This window comes from Catharus ustulatus, chromosome 7, assembly GCF_009819885.2.
Source record: "Catharus ustulatus isolate bCatUst1 chromosome 7, bCatUst1.pri.v2, whole genome shotgun sequence".
NCBI lineage: Eukaryota > Metazoa > Chordata > Aves > Passeriformes > Turdidae > Catharus > Catharus ustulatus.
In genome coordinates this window covers 18,047,322-18,066,407 of record NC_046227.1, presented here as the reverse complement: position 1 = coordinate 18,066,407, position 19,086 = coordinate 18,047,322, and the positions used below count along the sequence as shown (strand labels likewise).

General features: G+C 41.7%; 1 protein-coding gene across 5 annotated transcripts in view; it reads left to right on the top strand.

Moving 5' to 3' along the window:
• The first annotated feature begins 387 nt into the window (after positions 1 to 387).
• Positions 388 to 19,086, top strand: part of ITGA6 (integrin subunit alpha 6) — a 42,755-nt gene continuing 24,056 nt past the window's right edge. For 4 of the 5 annotated variants that reach the window (XM_033064370.1, XM_033064366.1, XM_033064369.2 and 1 more), the window contains exons 1-2: positions 397 to 607; positions 18,818 to 18,945. In XM_033064370.1, the coding sequence (XP_032920261.1) occupies positions 447 to 607; positions 18,818 to 18,945 (289 nt within the window). In that variant the 5' untranslated portion in view covers positions 397 to 446. Of the gene's footprint in view, positions 608 to 18,817; positions 18,946 to 19,086 lie in introns of all 5 variants that reach the window. The other variant, XM_033064368.1, reaches the window with a different exon arrangement.

The window sequence follows — 19,086 nt, the reverse complement described above, 5'->3', positions numbered from 1 at the left end:
CAGCCGGCCCGGTGTCACCCCGCAGGGGACACGGTCTGATGTCTCGCACACGTCCCGCCCCCGCCGTGGGAGCTCTCTGCCCTTTTCCCCAGCGGTGCGCGCGGGCCATGGCCCGGCCCTCACCTGCGGCCGTGACCCGCCCCCGGTACGGCTTCACTTTGTGTCGCGAAGGGCAAACATCCGAGCCCGGGGGCGCAGCAGGCGGTGAGCCCCCGGCGGGCCCCGGGACGCGGGGGGCGACTCCCGGGCGAGGCGACGCCCTCGGCTGCCCCTCCCAGGGGCAGGGGCCCGGCCCCGGGGACATTTTGTGCTGTGCCGGGGGCCGGGCACCCGCGGAGGGCGGGGCGGGGCGGGCCCGGCGCGGAGCCGGCGGGGCACGACGGGCGCGCTCAGCGCGGGCAGCGGCGGCGGCGCTGGCGGCAGGTTCCCGTGCCGGGCGAGCGCAGATGGCGGCCCTGCTCCTCCTCTACCTACCCCTCCTGCCGGGGCTGGCCGGCGCCTTCAACCTGGACACTGACAACGTGATCAGCTGGAGCGGGGAGACGGGCAGCCTCTTCGGCTTCTCCCTGGCCATGCACCGGCAGCTGCAGCCTCAGGAGAAGCGGCTGTAAGTGCACCGAGCCCCGCCCGGCCGCGTCCCCGCCGCCTGCGGGGACCTTCCCACCTTCCACCGCCGGGAAACTTCCCCTGGCGGCGGCCCGGGGTCGCCAGCCCCCGCGGGGTGTGCGGGCGGGAGCGGGGCCGGGCGGCGGGGGCCCCTCGGAGGGATGGGGCAGCACCTGCCGCGGGGCGCTGCCGAGCGGGGGGGACGGGCAGCGAGGGGCCGCTCCTGCGCCCTGGGAACCTGCGGAGAGCCGGGGATGGAAAGGGGAAGCGAGCGACAGGCGCCGCCGGGAGCCCTTCCCGCGCTGCGCTCCCGTGCGCGGGCCGCGCCGGCCGGCGGCCCCCGGACAGCGGGGATCGGCTCCGCCGGAGCCTGCCCGGCCTCACGGTTTGTTCTCCCTCTGCGTACCCGGCCTCTGGTAACCCAGGGTCTGCTGTTCAAGGCGGACCCTGCCCAGGAATGCAGATGAGAGGTGATGCACAGAAGTCAGCAAAAATAAGTCGGTACTAGTGGCATGTGCGTGAAACTTATTTTGGGAAATTACGAAGGCAAAATAAGGCTCCTGTGTACATCTGCTGCATCCTTGCCACTTTGTGTCCATAGCGGAGCAGTGCTGGACCCCACCCTATCTAGTAGTGCTGGATGGAGTGTGAGTATAAAGTATTGTTATTAAATAAATGCCCCCTCCTCAAATATTTAGTTTTAATTCAAGGCAATATATGCCCATTATCCATGTAGAGTTAATGAGAGAAGGAAACTGGAAGGAAATAATATTCTTCGTAAAGTTAGGTGGTAAATTGAAAAATTCAGTGGGCTTATTTTGCTCGCACTTGCATTTGTGTGTAATTTCACAAAAATTGCAGTGTATGGAGGAGTATAAATTGCATACACCCATGTTTTGTTTTCCATCTAGCAGATAAAATGACCTATAGCATCCTGAGGAATGAAATGCAAATCTGAACTCCTTTCCAGAGGCCTTCATCTTAATTCTTGACAGGATTACGCTTGCATAAGTCTCACTTTAGTACTACCAAGAAAGCAGTGCCTGAAGCTTGTTAGTCTCCTGTTGTATTGTCAGTTCTGGCAGTGTGTGTGTGTAGGAATATGCAGGCAGCCAATTACTGAGAAGAAAGAAGCGGCAGAAACACAAGGACAGTCACAGTATTCAAGCTGGTATGTACTACTTGGCTGAAATGCCTCAGCGATTATTGGCATGAAAGTTCTGTATTGTATGTCTAGTAAGTGCTTCCTCGGGCAATCCAGTGTGGGGAAAGAGCAGAGGCAGATGCTATCTGCCTTGACATGGCTTTCTGAATCCACGCTTTCATGAGAAGCAAGGGTCTCTATCAGAGACAAAACCAGACTAGACAAACTGCTTTTTATGGTGACATGCGCTTCTGAGTGTGAGGTGTCTTGGCCATTTTTTCCAAATCCATGAGTTTTAGCATGAAGAATTGGAATGCTGCCCTGGGTAACTGCTGGGTAGTATGCTTGGAATGAAAGCTTTCGTGTCGAACAGGCATGTTGTAGTCATTTTGGACATCATTTCTTCTGTCTATAAGAGCAGTGGTGTGTGGCTTTAAGAAAACAAGACATTAAATATGCTGAACTGAAACTTATCTTTCCTAGGGACTGAGCTGTGTTTAACTAACTTTGTGTGAGTTTTGTCTTCTGAAAAAGGAGGTTTGGTGGGGAGTCTTGAAGAGAAGCCTTCCATGTTACGCTGCATTTTTCTATCACATAAAAATGAACCAGGTTGAGCTAATACCAAAGGATTTGTGTTTTCCATGGAAACCTCATGCGATTTCTAAATTGATTGACTCTTCATAGTTGAACAAATGGTATCTGCTGTCCAGATACTTGGGGAAGGTAGAAAGTTATGGGAACAGAGGTCATACTGAGGTCTTCTGCTGAGAAACAAGTATGTCTAATGCCTGCATGCTGCCTGTAACAGCAGGTCTCGGGGTGCAATACCTCTGCATTCCCAGATGATGCAAAAGTGGATTTGCATACAACTTTCTCTTAGATAGAAGTATTTATTTTACCCCTTCTTCTTGAATGGATGCTAGTTTCAAAACTAAGTTACAATTAGAATGTGAACACTATTAAGTAGTTGCTAAAAACCACAGAAACTCCAGTTCTTACTGAAGCGTAATTAAATGCGGTACTTGAAATCTCATCTGGCAGGGACCCTCGTTTCAAAGAAACTTGTCAGCTTGAGCACCTTTCTACCCCTCCAGTTTTACAAAATTAGAAACAGGTTGTCATAGACAGGTGCAAGATCAGTCCTTCTTTGGTAAAATAAGAAAATGAGAGAAGGTGAAATGCATTGATTCTATTCAAGGGCTAATGCCTTGGAGCAAGGCTTGGTAAAACAAACAAAATTATGTGTACAGTAATTTCATTATTATAAGCCACTCCATTTTGACTAAAATTTTGGCCTGAACCCGGAAGTGTGGCTTGTAATCAGGTGCGGCTTATGTATGGACAAAGAATTAAAAGTTGCTGTTTTAGTTTGGAGGACAGGTGTCTGCTGAGAAAGGCAAGAGCTTCTCTTTGAAATGGAGAATGTAAACCCCCTCCCTCCAAATTATTATAATTTTGAAATCAGGCGGCTCTCAGGCAAAGATATGGGAATTAGGAATAACAGTTCTTTACTAGGGAAATTAAAATAGAAATACAGTACTACAAAGAAACAAACCCCAAACCCTGACAAAGTCAGAGTACAACCTGACACCCCGTCAGGCAGGGTGTTGGTAGCAGTCCCATTAAATGGTGGCTGCATCCTCCTGCAGTGACAGATGTGGCTCAGTTGGAGCAGTGCTCCTGTACAAGGTGCAGTTTCCCTCTAAAGGCCCAGTGGTGATGTGAAGAAGTCTGGTTTTCCTCTGGAGTCCAGTGGAGAAAGGGGCTCCCTTAGTGTCCCAAACCTCTGTTTTTATCTTGGTAAGAAATGTTGGGCTCGTCCCCCTGGCTGGAGCAACTTCCAATGGGATGCAGTAATTTTATCAGTCACGAAGTGGGACTCAATGGGCCATTAGCAGAAAATGACTGGTTGGAGGAAGGATGGGTTGTGAAAAGATAAAGAACAATGCCCTGCCTGGTTTCAGTGGATGGCCCATTAGCAGAATGTCTCCCACAGAGATAAGGATCACTGCCCCCGCCCTCAACAGATGGTGATAGAATAGATACCTTTTATCACACTCTAACATGTGGCTTATAATCAGGTGGGGCTTATATATGGACAAAGAATGAAAAGTTGCCGACACCCAGAAGTGTGGCTTATAATCAGGTGTGGCTTATCGTGAAATTACTGTAATTTTTCTCTTCCCTCACTTAAGCATTTGTTAAGTGAAATGGTTCCCTCTTCCTCACAGAGGATTATTCAGTGTTAATCATTACAACAATCTTCTGTAAAGACGAGGGTGGGGAATGTCTAGGAAGTGTGACAAATAAAGGTACAGCTGAAATAGCCTTTGATTAAACATGATATTTACTTTTGATCATCTTATTAGTCACAGAATACTGTGGGTTGCATGTTAGGTTTGAATGGCAAATTAATTTATTAGTTTTAGCTACAAATGTCATGTTTGCTAATGAGGAATTATGTCACTTTCAACATTATGAACAGATGACTTCAATTGCTTTGACATTAGTTACAAATGGTACTGAGTAGAAAGCTATGGACTAGTAACAAGATTTTGCTTTTTTTTTTGACTATGTTCAGGTTAGAAGAGTTGGAAAGTTTGTGAGATGGAGAAGAGAGAAACTTTAGTTTGTGGTGACTGAAAGTGGACTGGTAGTGGTATGTGGATGTGAAAAACAGCTGAATGCAAACTTTATGTACATCGAGGAACATTAATGTTGGGTACTAAGGCAGCCTCTCTGGATTTGTGTGTATGTTTCTGGTTCATTATTATCAAACATGGTGAATCAGGCAACAGAAGAGGCTGATGGAGCTCTAAAGGAGCTGGGCATATTGCCCTGTGTAAGTTGTTCTGTTTTTAATCTATCAATATGATGAAAGGGAGTTCTGGCTCTGCAGGGGAGTGGTGGCACAACAGCAGTGCATTTCATCTGCAGACTGCAAGGAGGTTTGGAGAGGTCTGAGACTGGGGGATGGCATAACTATAGGAGAAATGTGATTAAAATGTAGGTGGTCTTGTGATAAAAATGAGTCTATCTGGCATCTCCAGATGGAAACTACACTGATTATGCATATATTGGCTACTATATGTTATACATATAGTACTATTATAATAAAAATATAATTACTAGATACTCACTATATATGTAGTGCATGTAGTCACATATATGTAATTTTATAGAATATATAGAGATATGGTTTGTATGTATGCATTCTCCATTTAAGATGTCCAGCAAGTCCATTCCAGTTTGGTTGTAATTCACAATGATTTAAGCATCTTGAATTAAAACACAAGCATCAAGAATATCTAAATTTGTAAATTACTTTCATAGAATCATAGACTCTTAGAATCACTTGGGTTGGACAAGACCCTTAAAGTCAGTCCAAGTGTAAACCTAACACCTGTTAGCCAGTTTTTATTTGTGGTTTAGATTGATAGACTCACAAAATATCCTGACTTGCAAGGGACCCACAAAGATTTACTTGCAAGTAATTGATATTATCTTTAGTAGAAGTATGGAGCTGAATAGGCTTCTTGTTATTGTGTAAGGCAAAAAAGGGAAGATACTGTAGTTACCAACGTTCAGGATTCTCCTATCAACTGAAAAGCTGTATTGAAAACTGTGGATAGGCACTTTGTCAAGACTGCACTGATCATTACCAGTCATAAAATCCTAAAAATTGCAGTGTCTTATTGAAATTTTTACTTGTCACAGGTTTTGCTGATGCTGCAGGTCTCTACTGTGAGCTATTATATCCATACATAACAAAGTTGCCTTAGGTCAGCAGGACTGCTGACATTGCTGTACTGCATCCTCAGTGGCGTTTAGCCAGTACTTTTGTGTTCTCTGAGGGCTTGGGCTCAGAGATGCTTTGCTCCAGCAACAAAGAGCTGGATTATGCTGGTGTGCAGTGGAAGATGGCAATTTCTGCTTGCAGAGGTCATATAGTGTAATTTGGACTTTGGGTGAACTGAATTAATAACAATGCACGTTTACACCTTCAGGTTTAAAAGCTGTAATAGTGAGGGTCTTTAGTTAGTGCTTCTGTCAATTAAAAATTAAAGGATTTATTATAAATTTCCTATTTTTTTAGGCTGCAATCTTACTGTGTCACTGCATCTAGTATTTTCTTCGGTTGAGTTTCTCTCCAATTTTGTCTATGCAAACTATTCTTGGATAACCTGCTTGGAATGCTTATTTGCTTTCTTAGTGATAGTAGAGGAGTTTGTGTTCAAGATAGATGTCCTGTGGCAAAGGTCAGGATCAAATGAAGTTGGAAGGAGGAGGGAGGAGTAGTTGAAGAGGTTTCATTCAGTGGTAAGGGACAGATTTTTAAAGAAGATCCATTATGGTAATATCATGGGTGAAAGAAGTGAGATGAATTTATGTTGCATAAGGGATGTGTAGTTGTTACAGGAGGAGCAAACTGCAGAAGGCTTTTTACCCAGTACTGATTTTTATTTATGTTCTTGGTTACTGGTGGCAGAAGCCAGACAGGTAGGTTGGCTTCTCATGAATGTTTTTTTCATACGACCTAACAAGCAGAGAAGAATGATTGCTGATCTAATTTGTTGCTGTCTGATTTCTTCATTAAAGAAATGAAATTAGCATATTGGATTGCCTGGCATGCTACAGCAGTCAGTTGTTCACCAGCCAGCATGGGCCATTCTTTTTTCCTCTGTTAAATTTCCCTGCATGTGCCAGAGCAATAGTAAGTTTTGTAAGGAATGCATTCTGGTAAATTCTTACTGAAGATACCTCATTCATTTTGGAAGAACTGCATTTAAAATCAACTATTGTTCAAATGTTTCAGAACCACCCTGGATCTAGATGAATCATTCTGCCCATAACTGTAAAAGTGCTACATTTTGAGAACATTTTCTGTGGAACTGAGAAGACTGAGATTATGCTATTGGGCAAATGTCAGTTTAAGAGCAAGTACAGTAAAAATCCATATTATTGAATGAGCAGATGGTGGTATGTACAGTGAAACATTAGCTGGAAAATGAACACCTTATAGTGGTATTTAGCAAGGGTAGGTGACAGGAATATTTGATGAAAGAACTATGGAGAACAGTCTGGAAAACATTGAATAATTCCTTTATTAGCACTGAATATTTTTGATTGCAATATACATAAGCAAGTTACTGCTTTGAAAGTAATGGGAGAAGAATGTAGCTTAGAAAAACAAACATAAACATGGGAAAAAAGGTTTTGCTTCCATTTTTAAGGAAATCATTCTGTATGTTAAAAATAAATTAACTATACCGCAGGTTAATAAAGCTCTTTTTGCAGCACTAGCATAAAACTATCATGTTATTGTTAAAATGCACTTCCTTTGGGTTTAAGGTATTGTGAGTATCACATTTTCTAAGATTATTTTGAGAATTCCATAGCAGTTACTTTGGAAAATAGACTTTGGAGAAGTGCAGTTACGTTGGTTTAGCTTAAAGGACAGAGTGTGTGTATTCTGCTGTGAAGTACCTGAGACAGATTTTTGTATCAAAATAACAGTGAAAGGCAAAAGGTGCCACTTCCTGCATTGTGATTTTTTTGAGCATTTACTAGTATGCACTGATCATTTTTGGATCTGCTGGAGCAGTGGCTGTTTTTCTTGTTTCCTCTTACAGACCTACATCTAAAATTATGTAATTTCCTAATGTAGATTTCCTTCAAGGAGTTGAGCTAATGTGTGTGACAATGATTAGACTGTGTTAAGAAGGGAAAAGGTCTGCTGAATCAAGGAGAAAATGAGGTTTATGGGATGGGCCCTGTCAAGAAGCCATCTACAGCATTAAAATGTACTGTAGTCCATCCAGGGTGACGTAGACAGATCCTGCACAGGATTTCACTGCCAGCTAGTGAGTTAATAGGGTACTTTTCAGCTGTGTTCCTTGCATTTTTTTTTTTTTATTTTCAAGGAGTTTGGAGATCATCTAAGAAATAGAGAACAGCAGATAGGAATGATCAGCATTGTTGAGTTTGCTGGTAGCTAGTGTCCATAGGAATGGCAGAATTTTCTTAGACTGAATGTTACCTCCCTTTTAGTGAAGATGACATTTTTTTGGAAATGGAGCTCTGTGTGCTTAGTCTCTGCATGTTTAATCTGTCATTGTCACCTTCCTCAAAAGTAGGTTTGTAAAATACATCATTAAAAAACAAAGAATTGCAAATATGCTGGGAACAACTTGCTCCTGTATTGCTGGGGCTTGTTTGCTCAGCAGCACATACATGGGTCAAAGGTCTGAGGGAAATGCATGTTTATCCTGGAAGTGGTCAACCAGCTGTTGCAGATAGCAAAGACACCATCATCATGTGAGGTTGAATTTTTTGTGTCCTTTTCTTACTGTTCTTTTCACAATACTCTGCTAAGCGAATTATAAAGGCTGGTTAGTCTTGCACTTTGTTATCGGTGCAGCTGAAGCTGCATAGTGGCTCAGGCTGTGGCTCTTAGATGTTAGTGATGTCTAGCAGAGGGTGTGAAAAAAACAATTATCTGTGTTTGTGTAGTGTGACAAAACCCTCAAGTGAAAGCCACGTTTTCTTGGCCAAAGATGCTAAAATAAATTTGGTATTTTTTTTTTTTACAGGCCACTCCTCTAGCTGCTACTGCAAATATGGTGTAATTTTGCAATTCTCTGTAATCTTTTATCCACTCAATTTTTCTGCTAGAGAAATGTTTGATAATTATGTAGTGTGGTCCTAGAATTTTGCTGAAGATGTAAGTTTCTTCTCTTCCTAGGCAAGCTATGTTCCTGCATATAATGGAAGAATAATTTTGTTATCAGATCCAGTCCTATAAACAGCTGCAATACTGTTTCACAACTTGGAGCTTACAGGAACATAGGGTGTTAAAAATACCTGAAAAAAGATAATTAATTCTAGATTCTGCTCAAGTGAGAACGTGGGGAGTAGCAAAAGGAAAAGTGTATGTAAAATTAGGTATGTGTGGATATGGAGGAGTAGCAGCATATAGAGTAAGAGAATGCAGTGGGTTTCTTGGCATAGTCTCAAACATCAGTTATTTTGGTAAAAATCTTGTTCTTAAGCTTTTAAAGCTGATTGAAATTCTCAGTTTGTACATTCTTATTCATAGTAAGATATAATGGTTTCTTCTTCCACAAATGTGTATAAAAAGCAGTTTCTTGTGAATGTATCACTTAATTCTGTTGATCTGTTTGTTCAGTTCAGTGTCTGAGTATTTGCATGGAACGTAAAAAAGACTCTTTGAGCATCCCAGCTGCACAGGCATTTATATGACCTGTTTCTCCTAGGAGAATACCTTATTGGAATGATGTTCTTCCAAGTGATTTGAGTGCCTGTGTTTCCAGTTAATTGGAAGGCGTGGGGACATAATGCGTCATGTACCCGGTGACACATCTGCTTTTGTCATTAAGTTCATGGCTTGAAGAAAAGTCTTACTCAAACTGTGGATCCAATTGTAGGCGTTTAGCCCAGGGCTCTGATGACTCTAAGACTGAAGGAATAATTTGAACTGTGCTTTAGCATGCAAGTGCCTTCAGGCTCTTGGAAGTGTGTGTTTGATGGCTGTTCATGTACTCGTTCTCTGAAGCTAGGGATTACATATCAGGAAAGGCCACGCTTTTTCTACACATGCAGAGGGTACTCCTTTGTAGTCCATGGGCTTAGGTGGGCAATTGAGCAGGACCCAGCTCAGCTCAAGGGTGCCAGTCAGTGTTGGTCTGGTGTGGGTGAGCTTCCTTCCCCCTGGGGTGCTGCTTGATATGTTTTAACTAAATGTGATGAACTTTTGTTCAGACCATGAATCAACCAGAATTTATGTGTATCTATGCAGGAGGTTTCTACTTGTCTTGGTATTGCCCCTGCAATTCAGAGGGACATGGTGGTAAGTCTAGAAAAGGAGGAGCAGGGGGGATCTCATAAACTGGATGTTGGTGAAGGAACTTTGGCTTGGGTTAGCATGGGGAGCAGTTGCTCTTCAAATTCTGCAGGGCTGTATTGGTTGCTGTAGTGTGTTACATTGCCCATTGATTCTGCAGTAAAATGTTCATCCCTCTTGCTGTACTTCTTTCATACCTTTTAATAGTTTAATTATGGTGATAAAGGAAACTGGTGTACTACATTCTGTGAAGGAAGTAGAGGAATAACATTTCAACCCAAATACTTGTTTTGTGCTGAATTAGAACAACTATAATTTTTTAAAAATGGCTTTTGGCACATTGAATGAACAGTATGTGCTTGTTAAGGTTGTTACCTCTCAAACAAGTAGTGCCTTCAAATACTGGGTGCACTGCTTTCAGATTTCCAGATTTTCCCCCCACCCTGATTTCCCCAAAAGAAAAGAAAGTGAACAACTGTTTCAATATTTTTATTCCTTTCATGTTTATTTGCTTAATCATGTACCTAATATATGATGTGATACTTCTTCAATTTTTCATGGGCTTCATATAGACATGCCATGTGTAGTGGGGATACAAAGACAAGTCCTGCAAATGTGAAGAAGTTTAAATGAATTCTGGAGTTTTCTATGGGATGAATGGCCATCAGCCCAAGTGCAGGAGACAGTAATTCCTAATTTCTATTATGCACTTGTTTACTGAGGGCTGTAGAGTGGGTCGTGCCCCCAGGACACTGATGCCAGCACTGTGCTGGTACAGCAGCTGCTTCTGCAGGGCCGCTTGTGCTGCAGGCGGGGGCGATGGCCGGGGAGGGCCCTGCTGTGCGCGCTGCTGGGCAGGGCTGCGGTGCTGAGACAGCGGCGATGGACACTTCGCTCTCTGTGCTTGTAGGCAGCTCGGGACTGCCTGCTCACCCGGCTGCTTTGCTGCAGCTGGCCTTGCTTGTCCTGCTGCTGTCGGACCTGCAGCTTGGTGCATCTGCAGTGCAGAGCAGCCGGGTTGTGCCCGGCTGGCTGTGGCGGGACTCCCGTAGTTCAGTCCTTCCAGGGCAGACAAGGTGACTTTGGGCAGGGGCTGAGTTAGAAGTGCCCAGACTTCGGCTCCCGAGTTAGTTTCTTGAAATGGTGCACTTGTCACTTCTTGAGTTAAACTGCATGTTCATGTAAGAGGATTTCATGCAGTGCCAGGCACTGCCATGTTAAAAAAACGGAGCGAAAATCCCTTTAACATTATTTCTTCCATAAGTATATTGTAAGTTAATTATAAAACTGTCTAATATGTATTTTAAAGTACCAGTTTGTAGTCAGGTCTGCTCCTGGCATTCCTTTTAAATCTGAAAAGTGTATAGATTGCAAGGGAGAATTTCAACCTGTAAGTAGTATACAGGTTGCACTTGCTATATGACAATATGAAAGCTATGCTGATTAATGCCGGAGAGTTGCGTCTGAAATGGAAAACTGAATTTTGAAGCACAAATTTGGAGTAGACTGTACCATTTATTCTAAGAAATATCCTTTGTACCACTGGAAATGAGATCTGCAAAACCTGTTTCAAATCCAGACAGGCTGGGCTCTGAACTGTGATGGGAAAGTGTTTATTTTTCCATGTGACTTTCAGAATGTCAATAATAAGTGGACTTTCCAGAACAACAGGTATCTTTGTAGTTCGAGTTTTGCTTTGTAGTAGCTTGTCCTAGTCCTTGTGCTACTTTTGGCTTCTTTTTCCAGCCTCTATCATAATCTGTTTCCTAAAAAAAGAATATAATAAAATGAAAATTGCAGTCCTTTAAGTGCCAAGCCTCCAGGCTACAGAGATTAATGATGTTCTTGGCCACAGCTTTGCACTGTTAGTTCCAAAATGTAGCTATGGAGTAGCAGATCAGGAGAATATTCAGTCACTTAAAATAGCTGTTAATAACATACTGACCATGATGGGTGTCTCTGTAAAAAGCATGGCAAACAAGCTCCCTGCTGACACAGTTACCGGTTGTATTTTGGTGGGGAGGGTTTTTTTTAGAGGAGCCCATGGTTCAGCTCCAGTTCCCATTTAGCGGCCTGAGCGAATGCTCTGTGCTAATTAGTCTGAGATGCTCTTGTCCTGTGACTTGTTTTGGTTCTGGAATGCCAAATCCAAGTATGAAGCAGGGGTGGTGCCACCAGTATTCACACACAGTGTCTGTCCCACTGACCAACTTCAATTACGTTGAAATATTGTGGTGGTTAAATGCATCCATCTGCTGTGTTTGTTAATGTTTACAACAGTTGAGACCAAATCAGTGCAGAGGACTGAAAATAGAGCTCAGGTGGAGGGCTGTAGATGCCCACATTGTGATCAGAGATCTCTGCCTGGAGGTTCTGAACATTCGATACATGACTTATGGCTGGTGATTTTGTAGTAAAATTTAAACTGAGTTAGAGCTAATTACTCTTTTTTTTTATTTTGCTTAATCTAGTGAAACGTTCCCCAGAGAGCACTGGGAGAGAGAAAGGATGTGGGAGTCTAACTGTCCAGTCAAGGATGAGACATTTTGTGGGATTTAGCTTTGTCAGTTCCCAAATTTGCCCCCCTTGTGGAGTCTTTCTGAAAACATAATGAAATGCAAAGTCTGCAGTGGCAGCATTGTTACCTGAGAACAGCAATATTAAATTTGACACTTACACTCAATGGAGCCTGCAAAATTGGAAATTACTTACACTAGTGACTGGTTTTTTTGCCTATAGGTAGAAATAGTTAATGGTTTCTTCCCCAGGAAACACTTCATTATTTCTACTCCAGTCTATTAAGGCTCAGAGCAGGCACTTCATATGCGTTGCTTTTACTTTTTAAAGAAAGGCTGGCAAAGACGTGGTGCCTTGTTTGGGTAGAAGGATACCATGGAAAAGGAAAGAATTTAAGGAATGATGAAGACTTAGGAAGATAGTAGAGTATCTGAGTTCGGTGCAGACTGTGGTATTTTTTTGTATTTGCTTAAATCAAAATGTAATTTATTCAATGAAAACCTCTTACTTTTGATTTACTCTGAAAAACACTGAAGATCTTCTGCCTCCTGTTACTTGATTTCTTTTGAGTGTTTATTCCAAAACAGAACTATAATGAATTGCTGATAATTTTTCTTCTCTGAAGTATGTTGCAAAAATCATATGTTATCTGTGGACAGTTCCAGGCTGTAAGTGAAGAAGAGAATTTCACTGTGGAGTGAGGGAATGCTTCCAGGAGCTTGGAAGATTTCTGGATTTCTTTTGATATGGTTTTCTCATTTTAACTTTTGACTTTCCTTTTGGAAGCAACCAAGATAGTTTCATGAGCAATACTGGAGGGAGTTCAGATAGCTGTGAGCCGAAACCACTCCCAGTTCTCACTGTTGTTTTCATTAACTGAAAAGAAGCCAGAACTACCTACTAAACATTTCTAGAATTACCAGTTAAAACAGGGAGGGTTTTAAAACCCGCATCCTACTGCTTGTTATTCTATAGTATATGTTGAAATGGAAAACTTGTGCATTTTACTTTGTGTTTTAACAACTCTTTTGGGCCACATCTGATTAAATGAAGTTACACCCTTTCTTCTTGATGTTCACCTAACTGTTCTTGCTGAATAGTGGTTGTTGGATGCATAAAGTAGTGAAGAAAGTGCAAAGCTCAGTATGCCATGGTGCCTCTAGGTGTAAGCGCGGAAGTCAGAGGGAGGTCTTGTGGTTTTTGCTGTGGCACTGGGGGTACGAATGTCAAGTGAGGTGTAGCCCACGTGGTCTCATTCTTCTGTCTGATACCCAGAAATGTTTTGTACTAACCAAGTACACTTCCTACCAAGATATATTCTGCAAATGTGCCCACAGAGAACAGATGTGACTGCAGTCCCACCCACAGCACTTAGCACAGTAATAGTGAATAAGGCATAAATAAAAGTACCCCACTTCTGCATCCAATGGGGGATGAGAATTTGAGCAAAATTGAAGGGGCAGGTGGAGGGGTTTGTCCTCCTTGCCCTTCCCTGAAGGGACACTGTTTGGTAAGCCTTGTGTCCTCAGCTGTGCTGGGTGCTGACCTGGGATATTAAGCCTGTGATACTAATGGCACTGTTAGTGCTGTATGTACCTACTCAGCAGTTAATGCATTCTCAGCCACAGTCCAGAGGAATGTTGAATGTTGCATTCAATAAATCGTGCTGTTCCAGAGTCCAACTGGCTCTTCTAAATGCAGCCAGACCTACAGTTCACAGACTGTTTGTGCATCTAGAATCGGACTTGTAGCTACATTTTTACAACAGCATTTGATAAACTGAGTCCTGGTGCCTACCTGAATGTGGGCAATGAGTTCTCTCTCACCTTCTTCTGCTTCTTGGGAATATGTGGGTTTATGAAGCATGTTTTCTACATCCACTTACTCAAAGGTCTGCTCCAGATGTAGATAAAGTCAGTAAGATGTCTTTGATACCTTTTCTGAGACTTGAGTAGTGCTTGGCATAAGTGTTGAAATGGCGCTTTTCTTCCCTCAGCTGTTTTGTTGGGTGTAATGTAACACTGCAGTGAGGCAGGGTGGGTGTAGCTGTGCCATAGGGATCCGTGGAGGGATGGGGTGCTCTGCTGGTCCCTGTCTTCAGAGCACAGGCCAGCTCTCCCTGCTGTGTTGCAGCTGCACCTCACACATGCAGGTACAACCAGGGGCACTGGTGTCTGTGCGGGGCTGGCACTGCCCACCTGAGCCAAAAACGCATCTCAGTAAGGTCAGTTAGTTCAAACAGCATTCTGCATCAGTCCTGGAGCTCTAAGCTTAGGGATTATCTTGCATTTGACTATGAATCTGGGGCTGTAAGGGAGTAAATCTCTTCTGTAAGTCAGCAGAAGCTCATAATTGGTAGTGAGACTTCAGTTATTATCATGTATCTTCAAGAAGTAATTAGGAGAAGTTGATAATTAAAATAATTCTAATCAATAGAGCAACTGGACGTATTCATATGGTTAAAAATCAGGATTTCAGTTTGAAATTGGAAGACAAGTGTTTTAATTACAACTAGGGCTAAAAAAATTTTAGTTTTATGCCAGAGTATGAGAGAATTCAGATTTTTTTTCCCCCAACACTGTCACTTGATAGATGCTTATTTTAAATTACATTATGTTAATAGTTTATGGTGTTACCTTTCTGTAGATTAAACACCTGTGCAGTCTGATTGACCCAGGGAAAACCCAGTTAGGTTATAGTATGTATTGAAGCAAGATATATGGGGAAAATGAGGATTCAAATAGTTAGAAGCATCTGTTTCTATAATTTCCATGAAGAATAGCAATTGTCTGCTTTTATCTGATGCTGGACTCATGGTAAACATTAGATACTAAGTCATCATAACTCAAATAATAAAAAGCTAAGTCACTGACAGGAACTGAGGCTCAGAGATGTTTATGTTCAATATACTGTATGGCTGAGCTTCTGCTTTCTGTAGAGTAACAAGGCAAGCCTGCCATGGAATAGAAAAATCAGTAAAATTGCCTGCGTGTTGGAGTGTCTTGGGTTTTCACCTCCAGCTCTGCATTCTTGACATTGGGGCATTATTTTGTTATCTGAATATGGATTCTGGAACATGATTTTGGGAATTCTAACTTAATTGAAAGTAGCTACAGTAGACCATGTCCACAGACCTTCAGGGAGAAGTCCCAGTGAATAAAATGAATCATACTGTGAGCATGGGTGAAGAGAAATTAAGAATTTGTTTTTGTCACTCTTCATTTGCAGAGGAAAAGTTCCTAGGTTTTAAGTGTCCATGTTTCAGCTGCCAATATAAGTAGATAGTGATAGCTGGAAGAGCATTTCCTTACTCTGTCCTTACCTCTGACCTGTAGAAAGAGGTTTTGCTTGCCAATGAGAAAGCTAAAATGAAACATGCATAGCTGCAGAAAAAACTAACCTGGTTTTGGCATAATGAGCTCAAACTCGATTAAAATTCTTTTATTAAATCACAGCTGAGTAAGTAGCCATAGAGTAATGACTGGAATGTGTCCTCTCTCTGGAAGGACTGTTGAGCACGTAGCACAGCTCAGTATATGAGCTGATTCATTTGTACTACTGCAGTCATGCTGAAATTCATACTGATCCATGGTTCATGTCATATTTCCATAGTTCTGTGCACACTTTCTTTTTTTAAAGTAAGTAATTTGGCTTTTATAATAGAATTTTGATTTTTCAAATGTACCTTTTAAATGATAGGGAAGCTGAACAGCTGCTCTGTTAATCAGAAATGGCAGTGTGTTTGCATGGAAATTTTTTGTTTTGCTTGATTTATTTAGTGAAAGATTAGATGCATGTGACTTTCTTAGATTCCTCATAGCGTTATAATCCTTGTAACATTTATAATCATCACCTTCAGTAAACTTGCAGAACCTAGGGGCATAGGTTTAGTCTTCTCTGCTCTGGTCTTTAGGGCAGAAAAGTAGCAAACAAGTACAAAGGAGTTGTGTCACTTTTTAATGGATCTTTGGTTGTTACTTGAAAATACATTTCAGGATTTACCATAGTATTATACTTGAACTGATCTAATCTTTTGTGGAGCATTTACACTCAGTATGTGCTTCTGTTGGCCTGTGTTGTAAGGACTTGCAGTGAAGTACTGAAAAGAATTCAAGTTTTTGTATTTGATGAACCTCAAAGATTAGTGTCAGGATTCCTGATAACAGATCTTTAAGATCTGGGAAGTTTTAAGAAGTCTGTTTTGAAATTCTTTGTTTACAGTGGAAAACGATGTGGGCAATATTTGAATGATGGGATATTGGAGATTGGGAAGAATCTAAGGTTGCTTCTTTCCTTTGAGGTCGTGTTGGATGGAAGCCTTACATTTTTTAAGAAGGCTGAGCAATTTCAGTTTTCATCTGCTGACCTCAGTGGTATCTGAGATGCCACTGAATGTTTGTGGCATTTTACGGCAGGCAGCACATCTTCCCATTCCATATTCTGTTGGCTATGCTGTTTATTCCCTCAGTGCTGCAGCAGGTCCTCTCTTGTCAGGATCATGCATGGTGTGCTGTAAAAGGTCATTCAGCTAGAGAGAGGGATGTAGTCTCACTATGCTCTAGAAAACAAAAGGGTTCATTTTCTTAACCAACCACTGCCACTGTAGTGTGCAGGTGGATGAAATAAACCAAATCAGGTATTTAAATTCAAAAAGCTTTTAATTTTGTTCACAATGTTGAAACAAAAGGTTTTTTGATTTCTGTTTTTGATTAATTTCAATACATCCTTTTTACCCCCCCAAGCTTTGAATGAAAAAGTAAAAGTAATAAAAATTCCTGTAAGTTAGGAAATCAGTACCTCTGCTTTCTTATAGTTGTTAATGTTAAAAAAAGTCAATAACAGAACTGAGAAGAAAATGTATCTACTCTGCCATAAGGAAGAACTCAGAAACAGATGCTTTGCAGAAGAATTACTCATAAGAGATTACAATTAAATGTACTGTTGCTAAAATAAGAAAATTCAGTTATTGATGGTCTTTCTAAAATCATAGTTGTTTACAAACTCTTGCGATGACTGCTATGTTTCTGAAAAAAACGTTTGAAAAAGGTGGCAGATGTACAAAGGGAAAAGCTGAAAACCTTTTAAACCCAACCCCACCCACATGGTGTGTCCCGTGTATGGTCCAAAGGCAAATACTTTACCTGAAGGTTTCAGCATTCAGGGAGCCTACTTTCATGAGGAGGATAAATTATGGATTGTGGGAGAATTTAGTCCTATAGAAGTAGTGAAAATTTGGTTGTTTCACAGTACAGATAAAATTTTGTGTTTTAAAAAAGGCATATTTTCTGATAATGCATCAATTTCATTTTTAGTCGTGTTACTTTAGGGACAGTGAATAAACATTTTCTTAATAAGAAAAGCTACTTATTATGTAACTGATCCAGTCTTCACTGTTAGACATGAAGAAAAGTGAGTCCTTTTTTTTAGTAAAAATAACATTCTGAGGGACAGCAGTGTGTTTGACCCCGTGCCACAAAAAAGCAGAACTAGGGTTGGATATTAAAGAGGGTTTGAGGTCCTCTTCGAGTCTTTGCTGTCCTTGACACTGTAATGTCACAGATACCTTCTTTCAAGTGTTTTATGTCAGAGGGTCAGGAAGCACAGTCTGATTCAGCATCCATCCCTCCATCCATCACACCTGCTGTGTTGCCCTTACCACACACTGTTCTCTCATCCTTGGCGTTTCAGCTGAGTGTGATGTTTCTTCCACAAACTACTGCAACTACACTGGTTGCTACTAATTTCAGTCGGCTGCCTGAGAGGCAGCTGTGCTTCTGTGTGTGTAAGATGCTACAAAGAAACAGACAATGTAAGAATTTTTTTTTTTTTTGGGCACACATTATTTTGCAAGTAAATATGCCTGCTGGTGGTTTTGTGATAATACTCATGATGTACAGTCTATACAGAAGCGAATTTGCTTTACTCAGTGCTTAAAATAAGAAACTTTGTATTTGGTTACCAGAACAATGTTTAAAAACTGCTTTTTAGAGTAGCAGTTTAATAGGAGAAGTAACTCCTTTGTGGAATTGGCCTGTTGTTGATGACAGATTTGTTGGAGAAAATAATTTTCAGCTTCAAAATGAAGTATCTGCTAAAGGAGTGGAGAGAGGGAGTTCATGTTTGCACAGAGCCTGGAACAGTTCAGTGAACACTTCCTTGGTCCGGGAGGGATCTTGCTTTGGTCAGAGATACTAAGGTGCCTTTAAATTCAGGCAAATAGTGGCATAGGACCCGTGAAAACTAGAAGACAGCCTGAGAACAATTTTATTTACTGTTGTGGGGGTTTCTGGTCATTTTAGTGACTTTTCTCACCTTTACCAATGATTTCTAAAAAACACCTTCCACTTGATGCCTTGATAAAAAGATAATTTTCACCAAAACTGCCAGACACCTACTTTTTATCAACCACTCTCAGTGAATATTGCAACAATAATAGCACTAAAAATAATACAGGTACTGACTTGCGGGCCCAATGATTTGTAATCTGCTGTTATTAATTACTGTTATATGGCTTCTCTCCTTTCCCTCCCCCCTTTTCTCTTTTTAAAAGAGCAGTGCTGTGGTGTAACTTTTTGTCCATCTTCAAATGTTGGCATGTCCAGCCTCTGTCAACTCGATTCTGTTGCCTTTCTCTTTTCTAATATTCCTTCTACATATTCCTTTAAATTATTTTGCTTTCCCTGCAGATTGCTGGTTGGAGCTCCTCGGGAAAAGGCCTTTCCAACCCAACAAGCCAACAGAACAGGAGGGCTCTACAGCTGTGACATTGCTTCTCCAAATACAAATTGCATACGTGTCAAATTTGATGAGGAGAGTAAGTTCTTCAGTGCTTTTGTTTTGAATTGAAACAATTGTCTGATTCTTCTTGTTTGATGTCCTTTCCTGAGGCAGTGTATCAGACAGTTGCTTCTAGGGATTTATACGTAACTAATTTTTACATCAGCGTAAGGTTGTA